The sequence below is a fragment of the Podospora pseudocomata genome, chromosome 6 (assembly GCF_035222375.1).
Source record: "Podospora pseudocomata strain CBS 415.72m chromosome 6, whole genome shotgun sequence".
Classification (NCBI taxonomy): Eukaryota; Fungi; Ascomycota; class Sordariomycetes; order Sordariales; family Podosporaceae; genus Podospora; species Podospora pseudocomata.
In genome coordinates this window covers 2852967-2875682 of record NC_085890.1, presented here as the reverse complement: position 1 = coordinate 2875682, position 22716 = coordinate 2852967, and the positions used below count along the sequence as shown (strand labels likewise).

The following is a 22716-nucleotide window of genomic DNA, read 5'->3' as shown; positions in this document are numbered from 1 at the left end:
TGAGAGATGAGTTGGTGGTGAAGATTGATGGCCGGCAGCAAGTCTCAAGGTTGCAGAGAGACAAGCAAAGCAGCCGACGCGTTCGTCGCCCACCAGAAACAGCTTTGGCGGGGCTCCTCTGCCAGGAGAGACTGCAGAGTCGCGATTTCAAAGCTGGCAACTCGCAGAAGATGGTGATGCCCTCAGGCCAACTCTTCCGTGAAAGATGAGAATAAGGGGGGAAAGGGGTGTAACACGATTGGATAGAATTCCTGGCCAAGGGCGGTGATACTGGTGCGGGAAAAGAGTTCTGCGAGGTGAGAACTGTGTGTGGAGATTGAATTTTGCAAAACTGGGCGAATGGTCAAGCGGGGTGTTGAGGGCTCTGCCAAAAAAGTCGGTGGAAAGCTTGGGCCACCGGGTGAGTCAGCAGTCTGACAGGGGTACGAACGTCAAGATTCGAACACGGCTCCAAACACTTTTTTGCGAGCTTTGCATTCGGCCCGTCGATGGACAAATGACGGCGTTCAACAAAAGACTGGTAGATTTGCCTAGTGCCCTGCAATTCAAACATTTTCAGCTCTCTCGCTGCCAACCCGCCACCTCAGTCTGCCCTCAAGCCGTTGATTGCCTGCGCCCACCCGTCCTCAATTCACTTCGTCACCGACCATTCGACTGCCAGCGACCCTGGGGATTACGGGCCGGCCCTCCTTCTTCGATGTTTGGCTTCCTACACTGCCACAGGTAACAACATCCTTGATGAACCCACCACCAGGCGGAACTGCCAATTCGGGCCTGTCTCAGCTGAGAAACTCCGACAGCAGCAACGTCGCAAATGCCGTGCTCAAATGCAAATCCGGCAGGTGAGAAGCCGCCCCGCTTCCTTTCACCGGGCAGCAGACCCCGCTGTGGTGCGCCTCAGCGACTCGAGTGACCACATGTCGTGTTGTTTTGCAGCAGCAGCGTTTAACGTCCCCTTTTCTCGTATTCATGTAGCTATGCCTCAGTCCATGCTTCAGCATAAATATCTTTGCTCACCCTCACTCCTTTGACATCCCATCATCCATCATCAACCCACCTCCGTAAAACCTCAAAATGTCCTCCTCACCCTTCACCATCCGCGCTCCCCCAGCAACCGACATCTGGCGCAAGCCCCCCTCCAAAGACATCTTCAACGGTACCTCCCCTTTTTCTCCCACCCCTCCAACACCACCTCGCTAACCCCCTCCAGCACCAACATCCACCCCCTCCCACCTAACCCCCTCCTCCCCCCTCCCCCTCTTCCTCTCCACAAACCTAACCTTCCGCCTCCCCTACAACCACCAATACGACCAATCCGGCCTCCTCCTCACCTTTTCCTCCCCTTCCTCCCCCTCCCTCAAAAAGTGGATCAAAGCCGGCATCGAATACTACAACTCCTCCCCCCGCCTCTCGGTAGTCTCCTGCGACAACTGGGCCGACTGGTCCGTCTCCGCCCTCACCCCCGACCCCGACACCTCCACCCCCTGGACGACAATCTCGATCCAAAAAGAGGGAGACGATAACGGGGTGTCCCTCTGGGTCTACCAAGTCCTCAGTGATGGGACCAAGGTCCCCGTGAGGGAGATTTGCTGGGTTTATGGGCTCGCTGACTTGGAAAGCTGGACGGTGAAAGTCGAGGCTATGGCGGCGAGACCGGCAAAGGGGGAATTGGGGGAGTTGGTGGCTGAGGTGAAGGAGATGGACGTTAAGTGGAAGGAGTAGAGAGCTGTGGATGATATGGTGGAGGTGGGACGTAAGGGGGTAACGGGGTGAAGGCGGTTTGGTCTTCTGGCAGTATGAACCAAACACCTCATCACATCACAGCACCAAAGCAAGGGAACAAATATCTGAGGTGGCCGACTCTTTTTCGTCTCCCATTAAAATCCTAATCTGACCCTTTAAGCCATCATCGCTAGGACTCAAGGTGTGCTGTTATGTTTTTTCTGGCAAGCCTTGTCTGTGCATAAAACAAGGCTCCTCCTCAAAATTGACCAAAAAAAGAAGATTCGTTACGTATCATCATCAAAAAAAGTTTCGTGACAAATAAAGAGATACAAGTGAATGTATATCCTTCTTCTTTTTCCTCAAGTCCAGCAAGATGTAAAAAAAATTTACCGGCAATCCATGCAGGCAAGCAAAACACCGGAAAAGCTCCATCCAATCCCTCCCTCCCCAACCATGATCATCCTGATTGTTGTAAACGCTGTCGATTTGTTGCAAACAAAAAGACAAAAGAAATAAAAATTGTTGTTGTGGTTTGTGTTTTTCTTTTTTTGTCGTGGATATGTTTCTTTTTTTGCTGCTGATAAAAATGCACATTGGGGTTTGCGAATAGATCCAAGCTAAAACCCCGGGTATTGTTGTTCAATCTGAGAGTGGTGTTGGAGACGTCCACAATTTGTGTGACGCTGCGTAAAGTTGAGATTGGCCGTTCCGTTCCGTTTCCGTGGTCCCGAAATTGAAAAGAGCAAAAAAAAAAAGAAAAAAAAATGTCGTCTTCGTCGTCAAGTCCAGCAAGCTGGAAATGAGACAGAAAAAATAGTACACAATCCATGGTTTGGGGGGGGAGTTGACTTTTTTTTGTGTGGTTTTCTCAGTGTGTGAGATGAGTGTGTGTGCGGCAAAGACGTGTTTTTGTTTGTTTCCATCATGAAAAGACGAAATTGACGGTGAGGGTATCGATGAGAAAAGGCTTCCTGTTCTTAAAACGACTGTAACAAAGTCCCTGCTCTCTCCGGATGTGAATCGATCGACCAGAGAAGACTAGCTCCCCCAGCCAACTGGAAACACTCCAGAGATATCAGAAACCAAAAAAAACAAGTCCCAAAAACAGCCCGACGCTCCAAAAAGCAAGAGAAATCAAAGCAAAGAAGAAGATTCAGAGAGCAGAGGGGAAGGGTTTTGTGAGCTGCGGCAATGTCTCCTCTCTTTGCAACCACACTCACATCGTGTATCGGCATTAGGCCCCCCTCACTCCGCAAATCTTGTACATCAAAAATAGGGAATTGGTCGGCCAACCTTGAAAGAAGTGAAGAGATTTCAGTGTGAATGAAATGTCTCCCAAATGGTGTTTCCAATCTGATGTGAAGATCTGGGAGATGTGGATGAGAAAGACCCAAAACGCCGGATGTTGAGTAAGAGCAAAAAGAAGACGCAAGCCCATCACGGTCAAATCCCCTCGACATGCGCAATCCAAATATTCAGCTTCCTGCCCTTTGTATAGAGATTCCTCCTTGTCATACCTTGGTAACGCCAGATATCTGTCTGCTGCCTTCCACGCGTGCAAGGTTGATTCAGTTCACCCTCTTAGATCGTCTTGGGGGTCCGCGCGTTGCTCGCATCGATGACGTCGTCGAGGTGGTTGCACATGGCAACAAACAGATCAAAGAACAACTTCCCACTTCCCTCGCCGTACACGTTGTCGCTGCCGCACTTCTCCATCTCGGCCTGCATGGTGCCACTGCGCTTAAAGGTCTTGCGGCACCGGATGATGAGTGCTAGGTAATGGGCGCGCAGACGGCTGTCTGAGTCGGGCGTGTTGGCGTAGCAGTACTGCGCGCTGCGGAGGATGGTGCCGACGTCGATGCCGGCCTGCAATCCTTGCTTCCGCAGCGCCAGCCTCTTGAGCTCCTCCAGCCCAAAGCGATCAGCAGCGCAGTAGATGGCCGTGTCGCGAAGGATGTGCTGGCCGATGCCCGAGAGGAACACGGTCGCCTCGACAGCCGCAGGGGTCTGGGGGGTTTGGCCTGCGCGGCCACCTCCGAATTTAGGTGAGTCGTTGATCGTCGGGGAGGTTTGGGGCGTGACCCGACGGGGAAGCGAGTCCTCGAGCTCCCAAGAGTTGCGCTGCTTGTTGTGCAACAAGCGGGGGTAATAGTCGCCCTTGTAGAGATATTCGAGGATACCGCTGAAGACCTCTGGCTCCTCGTCTGGGAGGGAGATCCTTCTATTCTGCGCATCGGTGAAGTTGCTCCGAATCACCCTCTCGAAAAAGGGCGACTGGCAGAGCACATCTTCGTGCGCTGCAAACAGCCGTGCCTCTGCGCCCACCACCAGGGTGACGATGGGTGAAGGGGCCAGAGACTTGTCGTTGAGCCTCGTCTGCACACTCTGTGTACGCGAGGTCTCCTCGTTGTTATTGAGCGACCGTTGCAATTTCGACACTTTTTGGGCATCCCGCACGGAGCCCTTCCTCATCAGCCTCGCGGCCTTGTCCACGCGGTGTTGTGAATCCATCGTCGTTGAGGCAGCCTCCCGCTGGGAGTTGCTGGTCTCACGGCTTCGGAAAGAACGCTTGAACATGTTGGCGGTTGTGTTGTTGTTTCGGGTTATGGTGAAGCTGATAGCGGTAGAGGAGGTGATGGGAGTGGTGGTGACAGCGGTGATGATGGTATGGTTTCGGTTCGATAAAGACTCGAGGCGTGCGGGATGAGGCAAAAAGACAGCAAAAGAAAAGTCAGACTAGTGTCTGAATTACTGCAACTGTCTAGTTTCCATGTATGTTCTCAGAGAGTGACGAAAATAATGAATGAAGGCCCGAAGGAAAAGCAAGAGAAAAAAGAGTGAGGGGGGGAGAGAGAGAGAGCCACAAAAACGATTGACAGGGTCCGGGGGCGGAGAGGTCCTGAAGAGAGAACTCCAGAAAGACTCCAGAGAGCTTTGCGACCCGTTGGTTGTGTGAAGAGGGGGGGGAGGAAAAGAGGAAACGGATGCAAAAGCTGCGGGGGTGGGGAAAGTATTTATATGCAGGAGGCGGGGGGTGATACAAAGAGAGGTGTGTGCCTGGGAATAACCCATGATCGACAAGAAAAACAAGCAGGGCTGGGGGCCGGCTACAGCTGTTCTTGTGTTGTCACTTATGAATGGACGGATGGCAGGTGTCGTCGACGAGCTGCCTCAGGCATCGTCACTATCTGGCATCCGAGTGACACATTGCTCGTACGCAATTGATCTCTTGCGCGGCATCTTGCGATACCTTTTCGATTTCAACATTGCCGCGGTCGTCGTCAGCCCTGAAGACATGGCCGTTGTGAATTTAGCGTGCAAGGCGGCCCTGGTTGTGGGTTTGTCGAGCAGGGGTTTGCACTGTGGCACTTCAGATGAGGGGTAGCTCCATCCGTCCATGAACTTCCATCACAGCAGCTTCAACTATTTTTGCAGAGTTAGCTAAGCAGTCCTATATTCTCCATTGGATTGATATAAAAGGACAAATGAAATGCTTTTGCCATTGTATTTGCATCCTCTAGGAAAGTTTGGGAACGATTCCAACAGGTCCAATTGTGCAGCATGGGTTTTGCCTCTGCGGGGCACGTGTTCAGCAACCCTCCAGTGACAGCGAAGCAAGAATCGGTTTCACGGCACAGCCTCACCTGCCGGCGCTTGCTCTCCCTCCTCTGCACAACCCGGGAGGTCTCGGCGGACACTTGCTTCTGACAGAATTGTGTGCGTGCACGCCCGTGATATCGTCTCCCGGACAGACACACACACCTCGATATGGGGGTGATACCTGGTATAGGTCCATCAAAGACCCAGAGATCGAATCACACTAGCCACGCGGCACATCTATCTCCCAATGAGTGTCTCCTCCCATTGGGCCGTGATGGAGAGTCCTGCACTTCGACCTGACTGAACTGGCGGTATCCGCACAGCTTCCATCTTCGGGTGAGGTTGATGGGAAAAGGGCAGCAGGGCGGTTGACTGGTCAGGGGGAACCAAGCTTACCCCACACGAACCACTGTGGTGGGAAGGTGGGGCCATTTTTAAGACAAGAAAGGAGCGGCGGGCCGCCCCTCTTGGCCGGCGTGCCGGCCAGGGCTCCCTTGGTGAGCTTCAACATCAAACTACCCCTGTCAGCCTCACGATTTGGAGCGTTGCCGGTGCAAAGGAACTGCAAGTCATGAGACCTGAAGTTAATGATTGCCTCTATTGTTTCATTTGTGTTAGTGTACACTACCGGACAGGATCCTCCGCATCAGTCATAACAATACCAATCTTCCATCAAGAACATAACGATGCATGTCAAACACCACTTCCTCTCACATGAGTCACCCCTCCTTCACCAACAGAAACTGACTTGGGTCCGATATGTCGCCTTGTCGCCCTGTTTACTCGTCCAAGAGCGACCTGTTGTGGGCAGGCTGCTTTTTGTCCCCATCATCCTTGTGAGTCATGTTCTCGCGCATGCCAATGAGTCCATACATGAAGGCGAAGACTGTGGTTCATGATGTCAGCATAGATCGGACCATGAAATTGCTGCAAATGGCTGCTCACCTGTAGGTCCAAGGCACAAGAATCCTGCAACATACGACGCAATGTACTCGGTCATCTTCATGATCTCGGGATCCATCCAGAAGAATGGATACAAGCCGGTGAACCACTTGCCAAAAGCGGCCCAGCCAAGGTAAGCCGAGAGAAAGAATACCGTCGCGATAACGTGCGCAGGAACAGGGACCTGGCGCTTGATGCTATTCAAGACAAAGATCTCGAAGAGGGCAATGAGCGAAGTAACCAGGTAGAGATTGAGAATGCAGAACGGCTCGAACCATCCGTGGCCCCAGAAATCCTTCCCTATTGTCTCATGAGTAAATTCCCAACCGAACGGTCCGTTGAACCAAACGTCACTCACAAGTTGAATCCGAGACCGGCTCGCCTTCCTTGCCCTTGGGAAGGTGACCGTACCCCTTCGGCACCAAGATGCACCAGTAAATGAGCGTGTTCATAAAGACAAACACATGGGAGATGGTGTAGAAGATGCTGAAGTACAAGCGCTTGCGGGACTTTGGTGTCTGAAGAGGTGGAGACATCTTGCACAAAAGCACAGATTCCCAGCTGTTGTCATCCTCGTCGACGTCGGGGAAAAAGAGATGGGTAAAGCTCCAGCACTGCAAAAGACCAAAGACGTCAGCGACCGTTCCTTGGATAGCTACTCGGAGAACCGACTCACAAAGGTAATGAGGTGATAAAGCCAGAAAAAGAGATAGGCCACTGAGGCAAATTCGAAGAAGATATGCCAATTGGACTTTCCCTCATTGTGGGGATATTCGTGGTGAAACTTGTAGCGCAAGAGCATGCCGGCGAGACCCGTGAGGTAGCAGAAGATGAGACCGCGAAGGTACACCAAACAGCTTTGGCTAACCCATGGCCATGGGGAATGGCAAACTCGAAGAAAGATGGGATGGTCCTGAACGGTCAAGGAGCTGTTGGCCACAGGAAGACCTTGGCGGGTCGACAAGAGCGGAGCTCGCTCTTCGGTCGACATTCTGGCCGTACTCAAAGAGACGGTGTTTTAGAGATGCGAAGGCAGCGTGGGGCAGATGGGCTCTGCGTGAGCTTTGTGTAAACAGATTGAGCAAAGAGTGAGGAAGCAATGGCTATAAAACAACTTGCAACCAAAAGAGGTGTTGAGCGAGATGTCGAATCTTAGAGGATCGAAGAATAGAAGAGAGAGAGAGGTGGCCTTGATCTAAGGACAGAGAGGAAGTTGAGGGTCTGAGTCTGAAAGACATCAATAAGGCAGGCACGCCTTCATCAACTCAGACCATCCGCAGGCCGGTTGGAAGGCATGAGCAAGGGAGCTTGAGCTGTGAGAGATAACAAGACGGGGGGCATCTGCAAACACGGTCCCAATGAGCGGGGCCCGAGACGTGGAGCAGAATAGCCAACAGGCACTTACTTGCCTTGAAGGCTACGTTCAACATGGAAGGAAGGTGTCAAACGACTGGAGCGAAATCGTCTCAAGACAGACGTAGCTACCAAGAGAAAGTTGAGTTGGACGCTTCCAGTCAGTGGTTCTGAAGAAAAGCATAACTCTCATGTAGATGCAAACACATTGCTAGCTAGTGCTTATGGAAGTCAAGAAAAGTACAGTGGTCTCCAAAAGGTGAACATCTCCAAAACCACAAAGGTTCTCAGAAAGTCAATGACCCACAAAAAGCGGCCCCACTCTTTGCATTACGCTCCAATCACAAACTGCCAATTCGACACCGTGGTCTCCGCGTCCATCAGCCATTCGAGCTCCTGGAATTCAAGACAACTCTTCCCAAGCCGCAGCAACGAACGTCTCCTGCCGGCTGCACCACATACACCAATTTCTCCCCATATACTGCAGACATGTTATCAGCCTTAGGAAACCCGCGGCAGGCCGCCGCCCAGCTCATGAACTTTGGCCTGATACTGTCCACGGCTTTTATGGTGCGTTCCCTGCCAACCAGCTCCCTGAGTAGGCCCGCTAACAAAATGAATAATAGATGTGGAAAGGTCTCTCCGTCATCAGCGATTCCCCCTCTCCGATCGTCGTCGTCCTCTCCGGCAGCATGGAGCCTGCCTTCCAAAGAGGAGACCTGCTTCTGCTTTGGAACCGAAATCTGTTTACCGAAACGAGCGTGGGCGAGGTGGTGGTGTATAACGTGAGGGATAAAGATATCCCAATCGTGCACAGGGTTATCAGCAAGTTTGGCACTGGGTTCGTTATTCGGCGGCAGTGGTGGCTGTTTAGGGGGATTTGTGATTGACAGGTGGTATTCTAGGCCGACTGCAAAGCTCTTGACCAAGGGAGACAACAACGATTCCGACGACACGAAGCTCTACGCCCCTGGGCAAAACTACCTGGTTAGGGAAGATATTATTGGGTGCGTTGCTCCTGATTAGTGACCAGCATTGTTCTTTCTGGGCGGATGCTAACATTGAAGCAGGAGCGTCGTTGGATATATGCCTTTCGTCGGTTATGTCACCATCATGCTGTCTGAGCACCCATGGATGAAGACGGTGATGCTCGGGATAATGGGCTTGGTGGTTGTTTTACAGCGGGAGTAAAAAGTGTTAAAAGGCAAAAGAGGTTCAAGCACGGCGCGATTTCGTGTCAAATCTTTGGTAATAGTACTGACAGCTTCCCTTTTATGAACATGATACCCCATACCCAACGGGCACGGCCAAGTTGATATTTTCACTGCGGAAGAGTGAAGCAGGAACTTTGCCTCCAACGGACGCCGCACAGTGGACGAAATCAGTGGCATGAATCACCAAGCAAGGCAACTACAGCATTTCCAACAGGCTTCGTTGAGTCACTGGAGGGTTTTATTACGGAGCAGCACTCTACACAAGTCCCATGCATCTCGTTATTTCCTCACAAGCACTGACCAAAATTCCCCAAAACATCACAAAACGGAGCTCTTGGCGGTCCCCTCGTTCCACCGCGAACCAATGCCAAGCGACAGCTAACCCCTGTGGTCTGCACCAACAGCCAGGGGGCGGCCCTAAGGCCCAGAGTGATGCCTGGAAAGCAATTTTAAATAGACGACGTCGTCGTCGCTGTCGCTGGTGGTTCGTTCCACTTGTTTCCCCTCTCTCTTCATTGATGGGATTTCTCTCGTCAATCGCGCTCGTTTTTTCCCCTATGAGTCCCAACTGAGTGTTTGCGCGACATCATATCGCGCCTTGAGCTTGATATTTACCAAGTAACATCCGGGCCATCAACTCGCGCCCACGACTGAGGTACTTATCAGCGCTTATCGGAAATAGAAAGGACGGACGGGTTGGATGATGGCAGACGACGACAGCGCGGCTGCGCAGCCAAAACCGGAGGAGCCCAAAGCCGAGGCTGGGACTGAGCAAAAGAAGCAAGGGGTTGTTGAGGCTGTTGCCGAGGCTGTTCCCGAGGCCAGTCAACCGCAGCAGAGGGATGTTAGCGATGCCAGTCAACAGCAGCAGGAGAATGTTCCTGAGGGCAGTCAACAGCAACAGGAGAACGTTCCCGAGGCCAGTCAACAGCAACAGACGGAGGTAAACGATGCCGCCCCACAGCAACAGACGGACGTAAACGATGCCAACCCAGCACTCTCACCAACGCCACTCCCGCCAACCCACCAGGAGACGCAAAAAGGTGGGCAGCCATCGGGCGGTGCTGTACGGTTCGACACCCTCCCAGGCCCGCATCCAACGGCCCATCTGCAGCCGGTGTTTGGAACATACGACGCCCGGCGCGAGGAGGATGAAGTGCCCTATGAAATCCCCCACAACCCCAAGTGGCACAAGGTCAAGATTGGACTAATGCTCTTTGCTGTTGCGGTTTCGGCCTTGGTTATCGGGTTGAGTGTTGCTACGGGGTATATCTCTGCGGGAGACTACGGGTACTGGTATATTCATGAATCAGCGTACATTTCCGGTGTTTCTGCCTCGGCGGTATGTCTCCCATCTCTCACCTCTCTCTCACTGTTGGAAAGTGCTAACATCACCAGGCGATCCTCTCCCTCGTCTTCATCGTCATCGAGATGTTGACCATGTGGTTCTCCAAAGACCACCGTGGCCTGCACCCAGGATGGCTAATCACCTTCAACCTCATTGTCGGTGCCCTTGCCGTGGCCGGGTTCGGCATCATGGTTCACTATGTCACCAACGTAGGGGGATACAACGGTTGGTCCCGGTATTTCGACAACCAGGACACAGCCGACAAAGAACTCGCACTCTTCCAGGCCCTTTTAGCCTTTGATTTTGTGTTATTCTTCACTCACCTCGTCTTGTTCGTCGGTGCCTGCGGCGAGGCTCACCAGCGGAACCGAGCCAGACGGGAGGTCCAGATAGTGGAGATCCCGTATGATCCTTCCCACCCTCTGCCCGCCGGCTTCCAGCATGTACCACATCCAACTTTGCAGCACCCCCCATTACCACCACCTCCTCCTCCTCCCACCCAACAAATTCCAGGAAGCTGGGCACCCCAACAACCACGACGACAACCACAGCGTGTGTCTGTTCACGGGGTTATCCCCTACATCACACCCGAACAAGCGGCTCAATACGGGGGTTACTACTCCCCTATGCCGACGCCGGCGCCTCCTCAGCAACCTCAACGAGTGAGAACAAGTCAGAGGGGGTATTACGCCCCGGCGCCGTATAACCCTTTTGTGCAGAACGCCCCGGCGCCGCAGCAGCAGCGGTCTTCGATGCGTGGTGCCAGGGCTGCGGCGGGACAGGGGAATGTTGCTGCGGCAGAGAAGACGACGAAACCGACTTCTGCTGCTACGGCGGGGAAAAAAGAGGCGCCGTTGCCGGAGATACCGCTGCCGGAGGTTCCAACGGAGGGGGAGGAGGAGGCCGTGGCTGAGAAGAGTGAGCCAGCGGCGCAGGTAGAGGTCGTGACCGAGAAGGGCGTGGCTGAGAAGTGAAACATGCCAGCCATGTATTTGTATAAGATGTGTTATTAATGAGGATACCCAGCGCGATAATATTACCCTGTTTTTTTTTTTGGTTTTTTTGGTTTTTTTGGGAAGCCAAGTTTCCTTGATCTGGTGCTACTGGAGATGCTTGTGTGCGGAGCTGCCAAGGTCCCGCTTTGAGCCTCTGAGTCGTTCAATCGGCACCGCACATGCCGGTCCAAGACCTTTTGATTGGGGTTGATGCTGTCAACGGCGTCCTAGTGGTTTGTTGAGGGGGTTGTGCAAGTGATGTCATGTGTTGCCTTGGACCCTTTCTATTTCATGATCAAATACAGCACCCACTGCTCAACTCCATCTCCCTCATTCCCTTCTTCTCATCAAACAATCACGACAAACCCCCCAAGAGCAATCATGTCCTCCAAGCTAATCCCCAACACGACCCAAGACGCCGACACAGACAACTCGTACGTCTCCCGGCCAGGCCACAAGCACGAGCCAGTGCAGGTCATCGCCGACGAGCAAGCCAGGGACGAGGTGAAAAACAACAACCAGACCAACAACACAAGCAGTGATCAACTCGGTTGGTGACCTCTCCACCCCTTGTCAAATGAGATCTCACAAAAAAAAAAAAAGGCACGACCAGACAAGATAATCAGACTGACAGAAGAAAAATCCCAGACAAACAAGCCATTGACCAATCCAACATCATCTTCAGCACCAAACCCGTCACCCGTGGCGCAGCCCCCCCAAAGGGGGCATACAAAGAGCCCACCGACACCGAGGGCCTGCCGAGGAATGATGGGCGGAGCTCTGTCTAGAACACATCTCTACCTATCTTAGCTTAAAGTTCCCAAAGAAATCAAACCTTTTCATCTCAATATGAACCTTCTATCATCACGACGTGAGATCCAGCCATGCAGTTTCTTTCGTCCATGCTCAACTAGCAACTTCATTGGAAAACTTCTTCTTACCAATTCACGCTGTATAAGGTAGGTAGTGTCTCAACTGATATCATGTGGAAAGAAAGCGCGGGTAGGTGTACATTTATATATCTCCACCCAACCAACAATAACCAACATAAAAAATTCATATCCTCTGCAAAACCAAAACAGCCCAAAATGACTTGCCCGAGGTGTATATATATATATGCTCCAACCCCTTCCCAACCCATCCCAAGACAAAACAAAACGAAACCCCCATCAAACCCCCCCATCCAACCCCTTCCCCACCCCCGCCGCCCGTTCATAATACCCCTCCCACAACCCCCTCAACTCCTCCCTCTCCCGCTGCAACCTCACATGCTCACTCTCCAGCGTCTGTATATATAACCTCGCCCGATCCAGCACCTCAGCCTTACTCACCTTCCTCTCCCTCTCCAAACTCGGCGCCCCCCCATCCCCCCCCAAATATGTCGTCTGGTACGTATTCTGATACCCATCCCCCATCATCATCCCGCCCACACCAACCCCCGACGGCAACACCTCCAGCAGCTTATCAAAATGCGTGTTGAGCCTATGCCGGTACTTTTGCTCAACCATATTATGCCTAGTGCGGGCGTTATGACGACCTTGCCTGCCCGTCGAAACAGCCTGCTCCTGCTCCGAGTCACAGTCCTCTTCAGGGAGTGAGTTCGGTGCCGCGCTGCCGCTGGATATGGTTGACTGGCTTGTGGGAGAGGAGAGACTCGTTGTGGGAGCTGATGGTTTCTTTCCTTTGCTCCTCTTGGCCGCCGCCGCCGCCGACTTGTGAGGTCGTCGATCACCGTGTGGGTTCATGGTCATTGTATCAATCGTCAAGCCTTGAAAAGGGGGGTTGGCGGCGTGGCTTTTTTGACGTTTGCTTGTTGACGGTGGATATTGGTAAGGAACACCACTGCTTCTCTCACCAACACCCATCGCCACACGAGGGTCCTCTGCATATGGCGTGAAGGATTGAAATTGGGGGCCCCAGCCAGTCGGTGGAGGAGGACCTTGATTCATCACCCCTCCGTCAAGCTCGTCGTGTATCTGCCCATAGGGAAAGCTGTGCGGACCGGAAGACATGCTCAGTGAAGCGTTGTCATAGGCAGACACCGGCTCGGTTGGGGCAGAGTAGGAGCTTTCTGGCATGAGGGAAGTGATACCGCGGGAGTCATAGTCCCCGTATGCTTCGGTGTTGCTGAAGCGATCAGTCGGCGAGATCGAGATCGAACCCCCCAAAGGGGAGGTTGAGCTGGGACACAAGACGGATGCATTGGCATGGTCCTGCTCCTGAATGTCGAAAGCTAAGGGGTATGATGGAATGTTCTGGTTGGCGGTTGTCAGCTGAGGTCCCTACACTGCAACAACAGGTCACCCCCTCCCGAATAGCCGAGTCGTTGTCAAAGACGGAACACATGCTATAAATACAACACGGCAGCATTGAGGCTACCAGTCATGCCATCTCAACGGTTGCGGTAAGGGACCGAGGTCCCGAACCGATCTATATGGTCCTGACAAACGTCACCGTGCATCATGTAGGGACATGAGATGGCCCAAAGGGAGCTAACGAAATAGAGATGAAAACAGGTCATGCCAAGGACTGAGTCGTACCTGTTGGTTTTCGTCATCGTAGTGACCACCGTAGTAAGTGTTGTCCATGTCTGAAATTGAAAGAGCAAGCTTGTTGAAATGACCGTATGATGCAGAGCATGTTCATGATACTGATGGGAGGTCACGATACCGGAAGGAGGTCCGGATCACGACAAACTTATACCACGAGCAGTCCCCCCTTCGTGTGACCAAGCGACATGGCGACTGCCCTGTGATGTCGTAGAGGGTGATGAACCCAGCTAGACCATGGCAGACATTTCTTCTTCTGGACCAACAATGTCAACTCTGAGGAGGCGTCGGCTTCATTTGCGAGCCAGGTACAGTGTTTGAATCGAAAACGGACATTGTGCCAGAGGCTTGACCAATGCCGCCAAAGGCGCACACTCGACACACGGGTAGCGGCCGATAATGCTCCTGTCTGGAAGCAAGGGGAACGCGCATATCTGACCATAAGTTGGCAGCGGCCCGAGCCAGTTCGGGGCACGATGCAAGCTACTACAACCAAGATCTATCCGAGAAAATAGTCAGGTCAGTGTCTCTGAATCAATCGATTTGAAATCCCCGTCGCTCCCCTTTCCAGGTCCAGCCCCGAGCATGTGGTTCGTGCCGTTCCCCAAACGAGACTCGGCAGAGCGGGAGATCGACATGGTTGTCAAGGGCTGCTGTACATGTACATATTCAGAGGCTGCCGCGGCGGAGATTGGAGCCAGTATTCTGTGAGAAAAATAAGCTGTGGTTCGATTTGGCTCGCCGATCATGCCATTGCGGTAACTACCGACTCAGCCCTAGAATCGTGGCGTCAAGTTCTTTCGAACACTCGATCTGATTGACCCCTGGCGGCGAGCCCAACAAGTCCAGTGCTTTTCTGGAACAAAATGCAGATTTGGGTACTGATCGTCCGCTCAGCAATCATGTCCAAGTCGCCATAATCTTGGGCACTAAAGAGCTGGAGTCGGATAAAGCACTCGCCTTGATTCCTCGACCTCGTCTCGCGCTCTCTTCTTCCACGCTCGGCACTTGGCTAGGGGTAGGGGCTGAGACACGGCGCATCCAGACAAACATGGTCTCGTTTCCACGAGGGAGAAAGCCACGCATGCCATGTTCGCAGAGCAGACAAATCCGGGATGACGTGAGTCCCTGCTTCTTTGCCAGTTCGAGACATGGCAACTTGTGTCGCACAACATCCTCGACAACCCTCCTCGTGGGTTGAGAGAGGCGGTCCCAAAGTTCCGGTTGAACGGTTTTTCGGGTATTCTATCCCTCGTTTTTCCGAGGTGCGCGGGGTTGATCCAAGTTCATGGGGGTGGCTTAATATGGTAGAGAAACGGGCATCTCCGGAAAGTGATTCGAAGGTTTGTTAGCTAAGGGACCTCGGGAGTCAGAATCAACATCTCGAGCTTGGAACGTGGTATACGGATACCGTAGGCATCATACCACCAGAGAAAAAGCCCTTGGCAGAACCGGTGAACGTGCTTCTGCGAGCGAGTGAGAGCGGCTGCCCTGCATGCAGACAACAGACTTGGCGTTCCGTCACCCATCGGGTCGATGTCTGATTCGATCGAGAACATGGAGGAGTCGTAATCGTAATCAATTCTGGGGTGCTTGTTGGAAGTTGTTTGTGGGTAAGGGTTGCTGGATTCCTGCCGACAACTGGACAAGCAGTGCCTGCCTGAAAAAGAATCCCGCCTTCCCTCAAAGCCCCGGTGGCTTTGGAGCGCCAGCAGTCCAACACTCTTGGTCAAGATAGCGCCTTCCCACACATTTTGACGGTCGAAACTTGTAAATCATGCATATGCATTCTACAGACAATGGATATGCAGGAGAAGCATCTCTTTCCAATCAGCAAGATACAACAAAGCAACAAAGCTGCTGTCAGAAGCAGCCACCCGAAACACATCTGCCAGATACCGGACCATGAAAACCTGATTGTGTTGGAGCAAACTCGTAGATGAATGAAGTACAAGTGCAGATACAGTAAATTTTGTTGGAAAAAGAAACGCCAATGCTATCAACCACAATTCTCGCCATGCTTTTCAAACAAGTTTCCATCCTTGATCCCCACCATCTGTCTTGTAACAGCATGCCATATTTTGAACTTGTACCGTGACCCTTTTCCCCATCGCGCCAGTGTGGAGACCGAAACCCGATACCTTTGACCAAAACCCAATCTAATAAAATGCAATCAAAGTCCTTGATTGGCTGCCTGAGCAACGGCTCCAGCCATGATGTCCATGTTCCTTAGCAGCTCTTTTCTTTCTCTGTTCAAGCGCTCCTTCTCCATCTCAAGTGCCTTGATACGTCTGGTTGCTAAATCCAACACCTCGGCCTTGCTCATTCTCTTCTCATCGGTTGCGAATCCATCACAGCCTTCTCCCTGACCCAGGTGACCCCCCTTGTATTGCTCGAGTGGAAGGACGGCCAAGAGGCGCTCGAACTGGGCGTTCAGCCTGTTGCGGTACTGTTTCTCGACAAGGTTATGGTTACGTCTGGCACGGCGTTCTTCAGGGGTGAGGTCATCATCATCACTGGCTGAACCGGGATTGTGAACGCTTTCAGCTGGAGATAGAGGTGTTGCTGGCGCCAAACTTCCTTTTCGAGCTTTGCGGGAGGCGGTACGCAGCTGAATATTGTGCTTGCCACGACCCTTTGATCTACTGGTGGCCTTGATCTTGTCGTTGGGCTGATGCTTGGCCGACGTGGACGACTCCTCAGACCAAGACCTCTTGGTGTGTGTCACAGAATTTGCCATATCGATGGTGGCTAGTTCGCTCACTGGGGAGAAGACCTCATGCTCGCAATACTCGCCCCCGGGTTCGCCCCTCCATACGCCCGCTCTGGAACCTACTGAGCTGAATGGTGTTGGTAGAGAGACTTCGGGACTGAGATTGTTGGACAAGTGCCAATTTCCACCCACAAATGGAGTAAATGGAGTCCTCGACAAGGAAAAGAAGTCGCAGGATGGTTCCTCAAAGAACGAAGAAGCTGTGTACGGTGCGTCGGGCAAGCTCCATGGGACGACGTTAGCCCCGTAGCTGGCTTGACCCATATAGCCATAGCCTGGGGTGGGTACTGCCGACACCGAGGTCTAGATTCCAACGTGCCTTGGTTAGCTGAATCCAGAAAATGATGAATGCAAAAGTGGCGTGACGCCGGGACTTGTCTGGTAACACCACGACCGCCACAATAAACCACGAATATTTCTCACCTCGTCAGCACCGGAACTCGCTTCCTTGATCATGATGCTGGTCTTCGTCGCGCTGGGTTCCATGACTTTTCCAACGAGTATCTCGAAAGGGGTCGAACGCACGATAGTGGGTAAGATCGTTGTCTTGCGGCAGCACCCATGTGATGATGCTCTTGACGGTGAGCGTCAAAGGTAAGCACAACGGCGGAATGGAAGAGAGAACTGGGGAGAATGGCTGATAATCGTACGGTCGTACGTAGGATGCGTGTCCTAGTACCTCGGGAGAGCTGCTTTGCTGGTGGATATCTGGCCGTCCCGCTGGCTTCTGATCTCCAGGTCAAGTCTTATATAGAGGCTGGCCCCTTCGTGTTCACAGACCCCCCTTCTTCGCAAAGTCCCGCCTAGGTTCAATACCACTCCACGGCCCCTTCCCAGGACCACGCAGGGGGCCATGGGCTGCTCGAGTCCAAGAAGACGGCTGCTCCAGAGCCATTAGCGTTGCCGCTCCCGGCAGGCCGGCATAAGCAATGGAGAAAAGGAAGAGAATCGATCGGGCCGCCCACTTGTCCCTACTGCGGTACATCCTCCCACATCCCTTTCGAGGCCTGGGAGCGGGTCAGTCCGGGGGATCGAGCCTATAGCTGGGGATGATGTCAGATCATGGAGTCGTCCGCCATGTGCGTTGAGTGTTTGGGGGGGGGGCAAGCAGCCTACATGAAAATGGCGCCATGTCGGGCAGCTGGTGTGTGGTCCCATCTTTTGACAACTGCAATCCAGAACAGTCCAAGACTTCCCCCAGGGCTGTGTGAAGGCGTGTGTGGAAGACTGGTGTGCATCTGCACAGGGGGTTTGACAGTTGAGAGGTGGGGTAGCTGGTTTTATCGTGCATTCCCTGCCAAGCCATTTGTCGAGGCCTTTAAGAACCTCAATGGACAGTTCCTTCCCGCACAGCAGACAGAGCAAGCGAAAAGGAAGCCGCCAGGGACGAGATATCCACTACTGATCTTTGTGGAGTCTGCTCCATCAAGTCCCGATGCATGTCAATCCTTTGGGGCAGGGGAAAGCGAACCTGATGTGTCATGCCAAGAGGGGAAGACAGAGACTTCAATTCTCACGATCTCTGCTCAACAACAGACCCCTCTCCCAGCCAGCCTTATGGATACACACACAGCACATTATCCACTCTGCCTACTGATGAGTATGAGTAGCTCTCGACACTCGGCATCAACCTAGCTGTAGAAATGAAGGCCAAGTCTTTGCTGCTCCCAAGTCGATCCTCTCATCAGCACAAATGGCATGATGTTGGCAGTGGCTCATCCGAGCACCGATCTGTGTTTTTCCCAAGAGACCAAACCCCGGATCCCGAATGGCCGATCCGATATCCCAGGACCCAGTTGCCACGAGGCAGCGGAGCTCACTGTCGCGTTTGAGGGCTCGGCGACGATCCGGCTTCTTTTATTATTTTCGCCAACCTGCTCAACTATCGTAGCGCCGTCCCAAAAACAGCCCCGCCAGAGCCGCTACTACCACATGCGCTTTTTTATGCTCGGTATCCTCAAAGCGGAAACAGCAAACGAAGTCTGTCATCGACAACGGTGGTGAAGCTCGTATTGCGGCGGCAACTAGCGGCACAACAAGGATCTTGGGTAGCTGTCAACGGTGAGCCCTACATACACTATTTCGACCGCGAGCTATCATTTTCTGTCTCTGGTTAGTGAGAAGCCATGTTTCAGGAGGATCAATCGGTATTTTGAGGGCTCCCAATGGGACAACATTGTCCCAAAGAGCTTTCGTTGAGACTGTTACTTGTACGGATTGACAACTCTTCCGGTTGACAATCGAGACAAGAGGGAGTTCGAGCTCTGTCAAGAACTTGGTTGCTACTCTCGGCAAGTTCGGAATCAGTTCCGAGAATAGACCTGAGTTGGCGATGTGCTTGCAGACTCAAGATGCTGGGATCAGTATGCTTCCTTTTCCCCCAACAACCAGAGTCGGTTTGGACCAGGCATAGAAAGGCTAGCCACGGCTCTCGAGGTCATCACCATCAGCCTCTCTGCGCAAGTAACGAACCGGTCGAAAGGAAAGGCATAAACGCAGCCAGACGACCATACATGCACATATGCAGAGACTGCGCCCACACCTCTTCCCTCAGCCGCTGTTAAACCAAATATCTCAAAAGGTCTCCTACTCGACAAGCCTATCAAACTGATGGCCACCAAAATAGGCCAGAGCTTGGCGGATCTCGGCCCCCATTGTCGATGTGGCACTACATGTCCCAGCCTAAGATTGGGCATCACGAGGCCAATGGTGTGGGCCTCGCCAAATCGACAATATGACTGGGGCTGCTGTTAGGTAGGTTGGTGTAAAACACGACACTGCTTTCTTCCCTTTTCATCCATTCTGTTCTTCCTTGAAGAGACCGCCCCATCTGCGCTTCCCCCCTTCGGCCGCCGTCCATACGTGGACCAAATCAGCAACGAAGGGGCAAGCATGTAAGCAACCGATTACAATTCACACCCCATGCTGCTGACTACAAGTCGGTATAGCGCAAACGCCAACAACAGGAGCAGTTCATGACATGGATATATATATCTAGCTGAGATCGACGAGGACGGTACCTATTGCGCACGCATACCAAAGCAAACAAAAGACAGCCGCTTCCTCCTGCATCCAGCCAGCCACGAATCAGTGGTCACAAACGCCAACGCCTTCAGAGCAGGAGAGGTCGCACACAATGGGGGCTCATGGATCGCGAGGAACTTGCCAACACCACCACAGCCATGTCTCACCACCATTAGTCCTTGTCGTCACCATCAGCGGCAACAGCAGCAGCGCTGCCCTCGGCGGCGGCAGGCGGTGCGGCAGCCTTCTTGACGCCCTTGGAAGCGATAGGGGGCTCATCCTCCTCAGCACCTTCCTCGTCTTCGACGTCATCATCGTCGCCTTCTTCCTCGCCCTCTTGATCCTCCTCCTCTTGGTCATCTCCTTCGTCATCCTCGGCGACACCGTTCATGTGGCCGTTCTTCTGAGGCGCATCACCCTCGGCGGTAGCTGCCGTCTTTATCTTCTTCTTGGGAGGAGCTTGGTTGAGGAAAGATGATTAGCGCGCCAAAAACAAGTTAATGGGATTGCGAGGCTGGTCATACCCGGGGCAGCTTCCTCGTCTTCTTCTTCGCCCTCCTCGTCATCTTCGGCATCCTCTTCGTTGAAGCTTCCGTCATCTCCGGAACTATCGCCGGCTTCTTCGTCATCCTCGTCAGAGACATACCTGCACCGCTACGAGTCAGCCACAGATTCGGGGTTATCTGGCATGCAAATCATGGCCATCTCCCAATTGTCGACGGAGACAATGCTCCGGCTACCACCGCGAAAGTAGGATGCGCCAACGACATCAGCGCCCATTTCGCCACACAAGGTCTGATGGCGTTCAGACCAGTCGCGTCGCATCAGTGACGATGGGGAATGGCATCCAAGGCAGCTACAGAAAACACCAGCATCAGGGGAGCACGGGGATGGGCTTACTCCTCCTCCTCCTCCTCGTCATCACTGGGCAGAGCTACGAGCTCCTCCTCCTCTTGCTTTCTCTTGCGGCCGGTCATTTTGATGGAAGGGCGTGTGGTAAGATATCAATTGAAGAGTGTAAGGATAGAACACGGGCGTGGAGAGTTGGATTTGATGGGAAAGCTTGGATGGGAGAGAGGGAAAGGAAAAGGAGGAGAAAAATGAGAGAGGAAAGGCTGAGTTGGGGGGGGGGGGAGGAGGGTGGTAGACGGGCAAAGGCTGGAGCTCCGGTGTGAACGGTACGTACCTACCTTTTCTTTGCCAGCAGCCAAGGACGGGATTACAAGGTGGGAAGGACGGAGAGCAGAAAAGGGGCGGGGGAGCAGCAGAGAGGGGGAGGGAAGCCAGCCAGGCTTTGCGCGCGCGCACAGCTGGGGAGGAGAGCAGAGCAGAGCAGAGCAGAGCAACTTGGGGGGGGGCCTCAGAGGTGGGCGGTGTGGGCGGGGGAGGAGAGGGGAAGCTTGCCCCCAGCTCCCACCTCTCTCAAAGCTACGGTGGGCGTGGCCTCTTCCCGCTTTGGAGAAGTTGGAAACCTGAGGCATCACTCCATCGGTGACGGGTATCAAGGAACGGAGCAGTTGGCCCAGTGTCGCATACAGCACAGTGAACAGAGAACAGAGAGGGGGGGACTCTGATCGCATTCTGGCTTGTGCATCTGCCCGTCCAGGTGTGCAATTTGACGTTTCCGACTGGCTGATTGACGCAGGAGCTCGGACCTCTTTCCCTCTAAGTGTAACGGAGTGACGGCACGTAACGATGTGAGTGAGCCTTTTCACTGCGTGCGGCACAGTTTTTCAGGAATAATCGGAGCAATAGGGAGGGCCTGTCAGCAAGCAACGGTTGAGGGATGTCGAGCATTGCGGCTAGCGTTCGGAATGGTCGATTCCAAAAGAAAACGTCATTGACATTCTCACGTGACAGCAAAAGCTTGGAAGGAGCTTTGTCCATCTCATGTCTCGGTTGAATATTTTGCCGGCTCCATCGCCGATAGATTTCCCAATGCCTTCATTCCGGGCCGGCTCCAGCAGAACAGAACCTCTCTGTTGTTGGAGTTGGTGCCGAAGCCGAAGAACGGAGGTGTTGCTGCTTCGGTATGTTTGGTTCCGGACTGGGATATCAGGTGGGGATCGGTTGGCATGTCCCGAATGATGTTCATGGCGTGCTCATCGAGATCTCTCACATTCTAGCGAGACGGTGGCCCAGGTTTTCTTCAGATCGGCGACAAGACGAACATGCTTCACAGCGTCAGGCCCAGCATGATCGAGACGGCATCGTGCAAAGGGCGTACGAGGTTCTCATCCCCGCAGCGCGAACGGTTTCTGCTGTGTCGCGTCGGACGCGTTGTAACCTGTAAATTTGACTGGGGTTGCATGTCTTCCGCGTAACGGACTCTCCTGATGTAGGAGATGCTCGAGACGAGGTCAGGTAGGTTCTCGACACATCACATGGGATTGCTATGACGAGTACTCCGGTTTATCTGTTATCATTCTTCGCCGTTTGATGCAAACCGTTAAACAATGGCCGAGAGTCAAAGAGTGCCAAGAGGGCAAAGCTGATATCAAAGAGTCCGGCGTAGCTGGAGGAGAGGAACACTCGACCCCTTCGCGATTGATACAGCGCATTGACTACACCTCCTGGGACCTTCATTGATGCTGACCAACAGTAGCAACACGAGAGGCGGTGATATAGGTACTGTATAATTATTAACAGCACCGGAGCTATGTACATAATAGAGTCACATCTGGGCATGTTCGTGAAGGGGATAATTTAAGATGAGAGGTCCATCCGTCCTTTCCCCTGGCGATCATCCCAAGCTAGAAATTTTCCAAGTTTTCGAAGGCTTCCATGACGACAGGGCGAGCAGGGCTGCGATCCATGGATGGGAAGACCCACAACAGGGAGCCATTGCCCGGATAGGTCTAGTGTCAGGCACAGAGTGGCCCGGAAGACCCTCGCCAAAGGCACAAGCGCGAGTCGTCGTCCGGAACTGCGGGTTCGCGAACGGACAGGGGGAGGGAGGGGGTAGGGGAGCATTTTCATTCCCGATTGAACAAGCATTGCGATGAAATTTCTGTATGAGTCTGCTGGTTTGTCTCCTGATGGTGACTTGTCACAATGGACCTTTTTTATGGGATAGCATCTATGTATGCAGGGTCAAGGAGAAAGAAAACAAACTTACAGTACCCAGCTGGGGGGGAACTTGTGTAGATCGCTGCAGCCGTTTGCGTTTAGGGGTTCCCACCATCCCCTACAA

At 53.0% G+C, this 22716-nt stretch overlaps 9 protein-coding genes across 9 annotated transcripts; 4 read left to right on the top strand and 5 right to left on the bottom strand.

Moving 5' to 3' along the window:
* The first annotated feature begins 816 nt into the window (after window positions 1-816).
* QC762_607220 (uncharacterized protein) lies at window positions 817-2099 on the top strand. Its single transcript, XM_062892412.1, has 2 exons — window positions 817-1156; window positions 1211-2099. The coding sequence occupies exons 1-2, from the start codon at window positions 1075-1077 to the stop codon at window positions 1720-1722; spliced, it is 594 nt and encodes a 197-aa protein (XP_062740947.1). The 5' UTR covers window positions 817-1074; the 3' UTR covers window positions 1723-2099.
* Window positions 2100-3306: 1207 nt separating this feature from the next.
* On the bottom strand, window positions 3307-4302 carry QC762_607210 (uncharacterized protein; the record flags this gene model as incomplete). The annotated part of the gene is made up of 1 exon (XM_062892411.1): window positions 3307-4302. The coding sequence occupies one exon, from the start codon at window positions 4300-4302 to the stop codon at window positions 3307-3309; it is 996 nt and encodes a 331-aa protein (XP_062740946.1).
* Window positions 4303-5904: 1602 nt separating this feature from the next.
* Window positions 5905-7869, bottom strand: QC762_607200 (uncharacterized protein). Its single transcript, XM_062892410.1, has 4 exons — window positions 6944-7869; window positions 6626-6881; window positions 6271-6567; window positions 5905-6211 (listed from the first exon to the last, which is right to left on the bottom strand). Exons 1-4 carry the CDS (start codon window positions 7256-7258, stop codon window positions 6105-6107), a joined length of 975 nt encoding a protein of 324 aa, XP_062740945.1. The 5' UTR covers window positions 7259-7869; the 3' UTR covers window positions 5905-6104.
* A 133-nt stretch (window positions 7870-8002) lies between these two features.
* On the top strand, window positions 8003-8646 carry SEC11 (Signal peptidase complex catalytic subunit; the record flags this gene model as incomplete). Its single annotated transcript, XM_062892409.1, has 3 exons — window positions 8003-8190; window positions 8247-8461; window positions 8526-8646. The coding sequence occupies exons 1-3, from the start codon at window positions 8110-8112 to the stop codon at window positions 8644-8646; spliced, it is 417 nt and encodes a 138-aa protein (XP_062740944.1). The 5' UTR covers window positions 8003-8109.
* An 888-nt stretch (window positions 8647-9534) lies between these two features.
* QC762_607173 (uncharacterized protein) lies at window positions 9535-11156 on the top strand (the record flags this gene model as incomplete). The annotated part of the gene is made up of 2 exons (XM_062892408.1): window positions 9535-10176; window positions 10233-11156. The coding sequence occupies 2 exons, from the start codon at window positions 9535-9537 to the stop codon at window positions 11154-11156; spliced, it is 1566 nt and encodes a 521-aa protein (XP_062740943.1).
* Window positions 11157-11262: 106 nt separating this feature from the next.
* QC762_607170 (uncharacterized protein) lies at window positions 11263-12025 on the top strand. The gene is made up of 2 exons (XM_062892407.1): window positions 11263-11727; window positions 11826-12025. Exons 1-2 carry the CDS (start codon window positions 11436-11438, stop codon window positions 11963-11965), a joined length of 432 nt encoding a protein of 143 aa, XP_062740942.1. The 5' UTR covers window positions 11263-11435; the 3' UTR covers window positions 11966-12025.
* Window positions 12026-12346: 321 nt separating this feature from the next.
* Window positions 12347-15409, bottom strand: QC762_607160 (uncharacterized protein; the record flags this gene model as incomplete). The annotated part of the gene is made up of 2 exons (XM_062892406.1): window positions 13718-15409; window positions 12347-13432 (listed from the first exon to the last, which is right to left on the bottom strand). Exons 1-2 carry the CDS (start codon window positions 13763-13765, stop codon window positions 12347-12349), a joined length of 1134 nt encoding a protein of 377 aa, XP_062740941.1. The 5' UTR covers window positions 13766-15409.
* Window positions 15410-15622: 213 nt separating this feature from the next.
* Window positions 15623-17767, bottom strand: QC762_607150 (uncharacterized protein). The gene is made up of 3 exons (XM_062892405.1): window positions 17616-17767; window positions 16923-17542; window positions 15623-16802 (listed from the first exon to the last, which is right to left on the bottom strand). Exons 2-3 carry the CDS (start codon window positions 16983-16985, stop codon window positions 15900-15902), a joined length of 966 nt encoding a protein of 321 aa, XP_062740940.1. The 5' UTR covers window positions 16986-17542; window positions 17616-17767; the 3' UTR covers window positions 15623-15899.
* A 1285-nt stretch (window positions 17768-19052) lies between these two features.
* On the bottom strand, window positions 19053-21688 carry QC762_607145 (uncharacterized protein). Its single transcript, XM_062892404.1, has 3 exons — window positions 20424-21688; window positions 20048-20169; window positions 19053-19982 (listed from the first exon to the last, which is right to left on the bottom strand). Exons 1-3 carry the CDS (start codon window positions 20498-20500, stop codon window positions 19696-19698), a joined length of 486 nt encoding a protein of 161 aa, XP_062740939.1. The 5' UTR covers window positions 20501-21688; the 3' UTR covers window positions 19053-19695.
* Between the last annotated feature and the right edge of the window lie 1028 nt (window positions 21689-22716).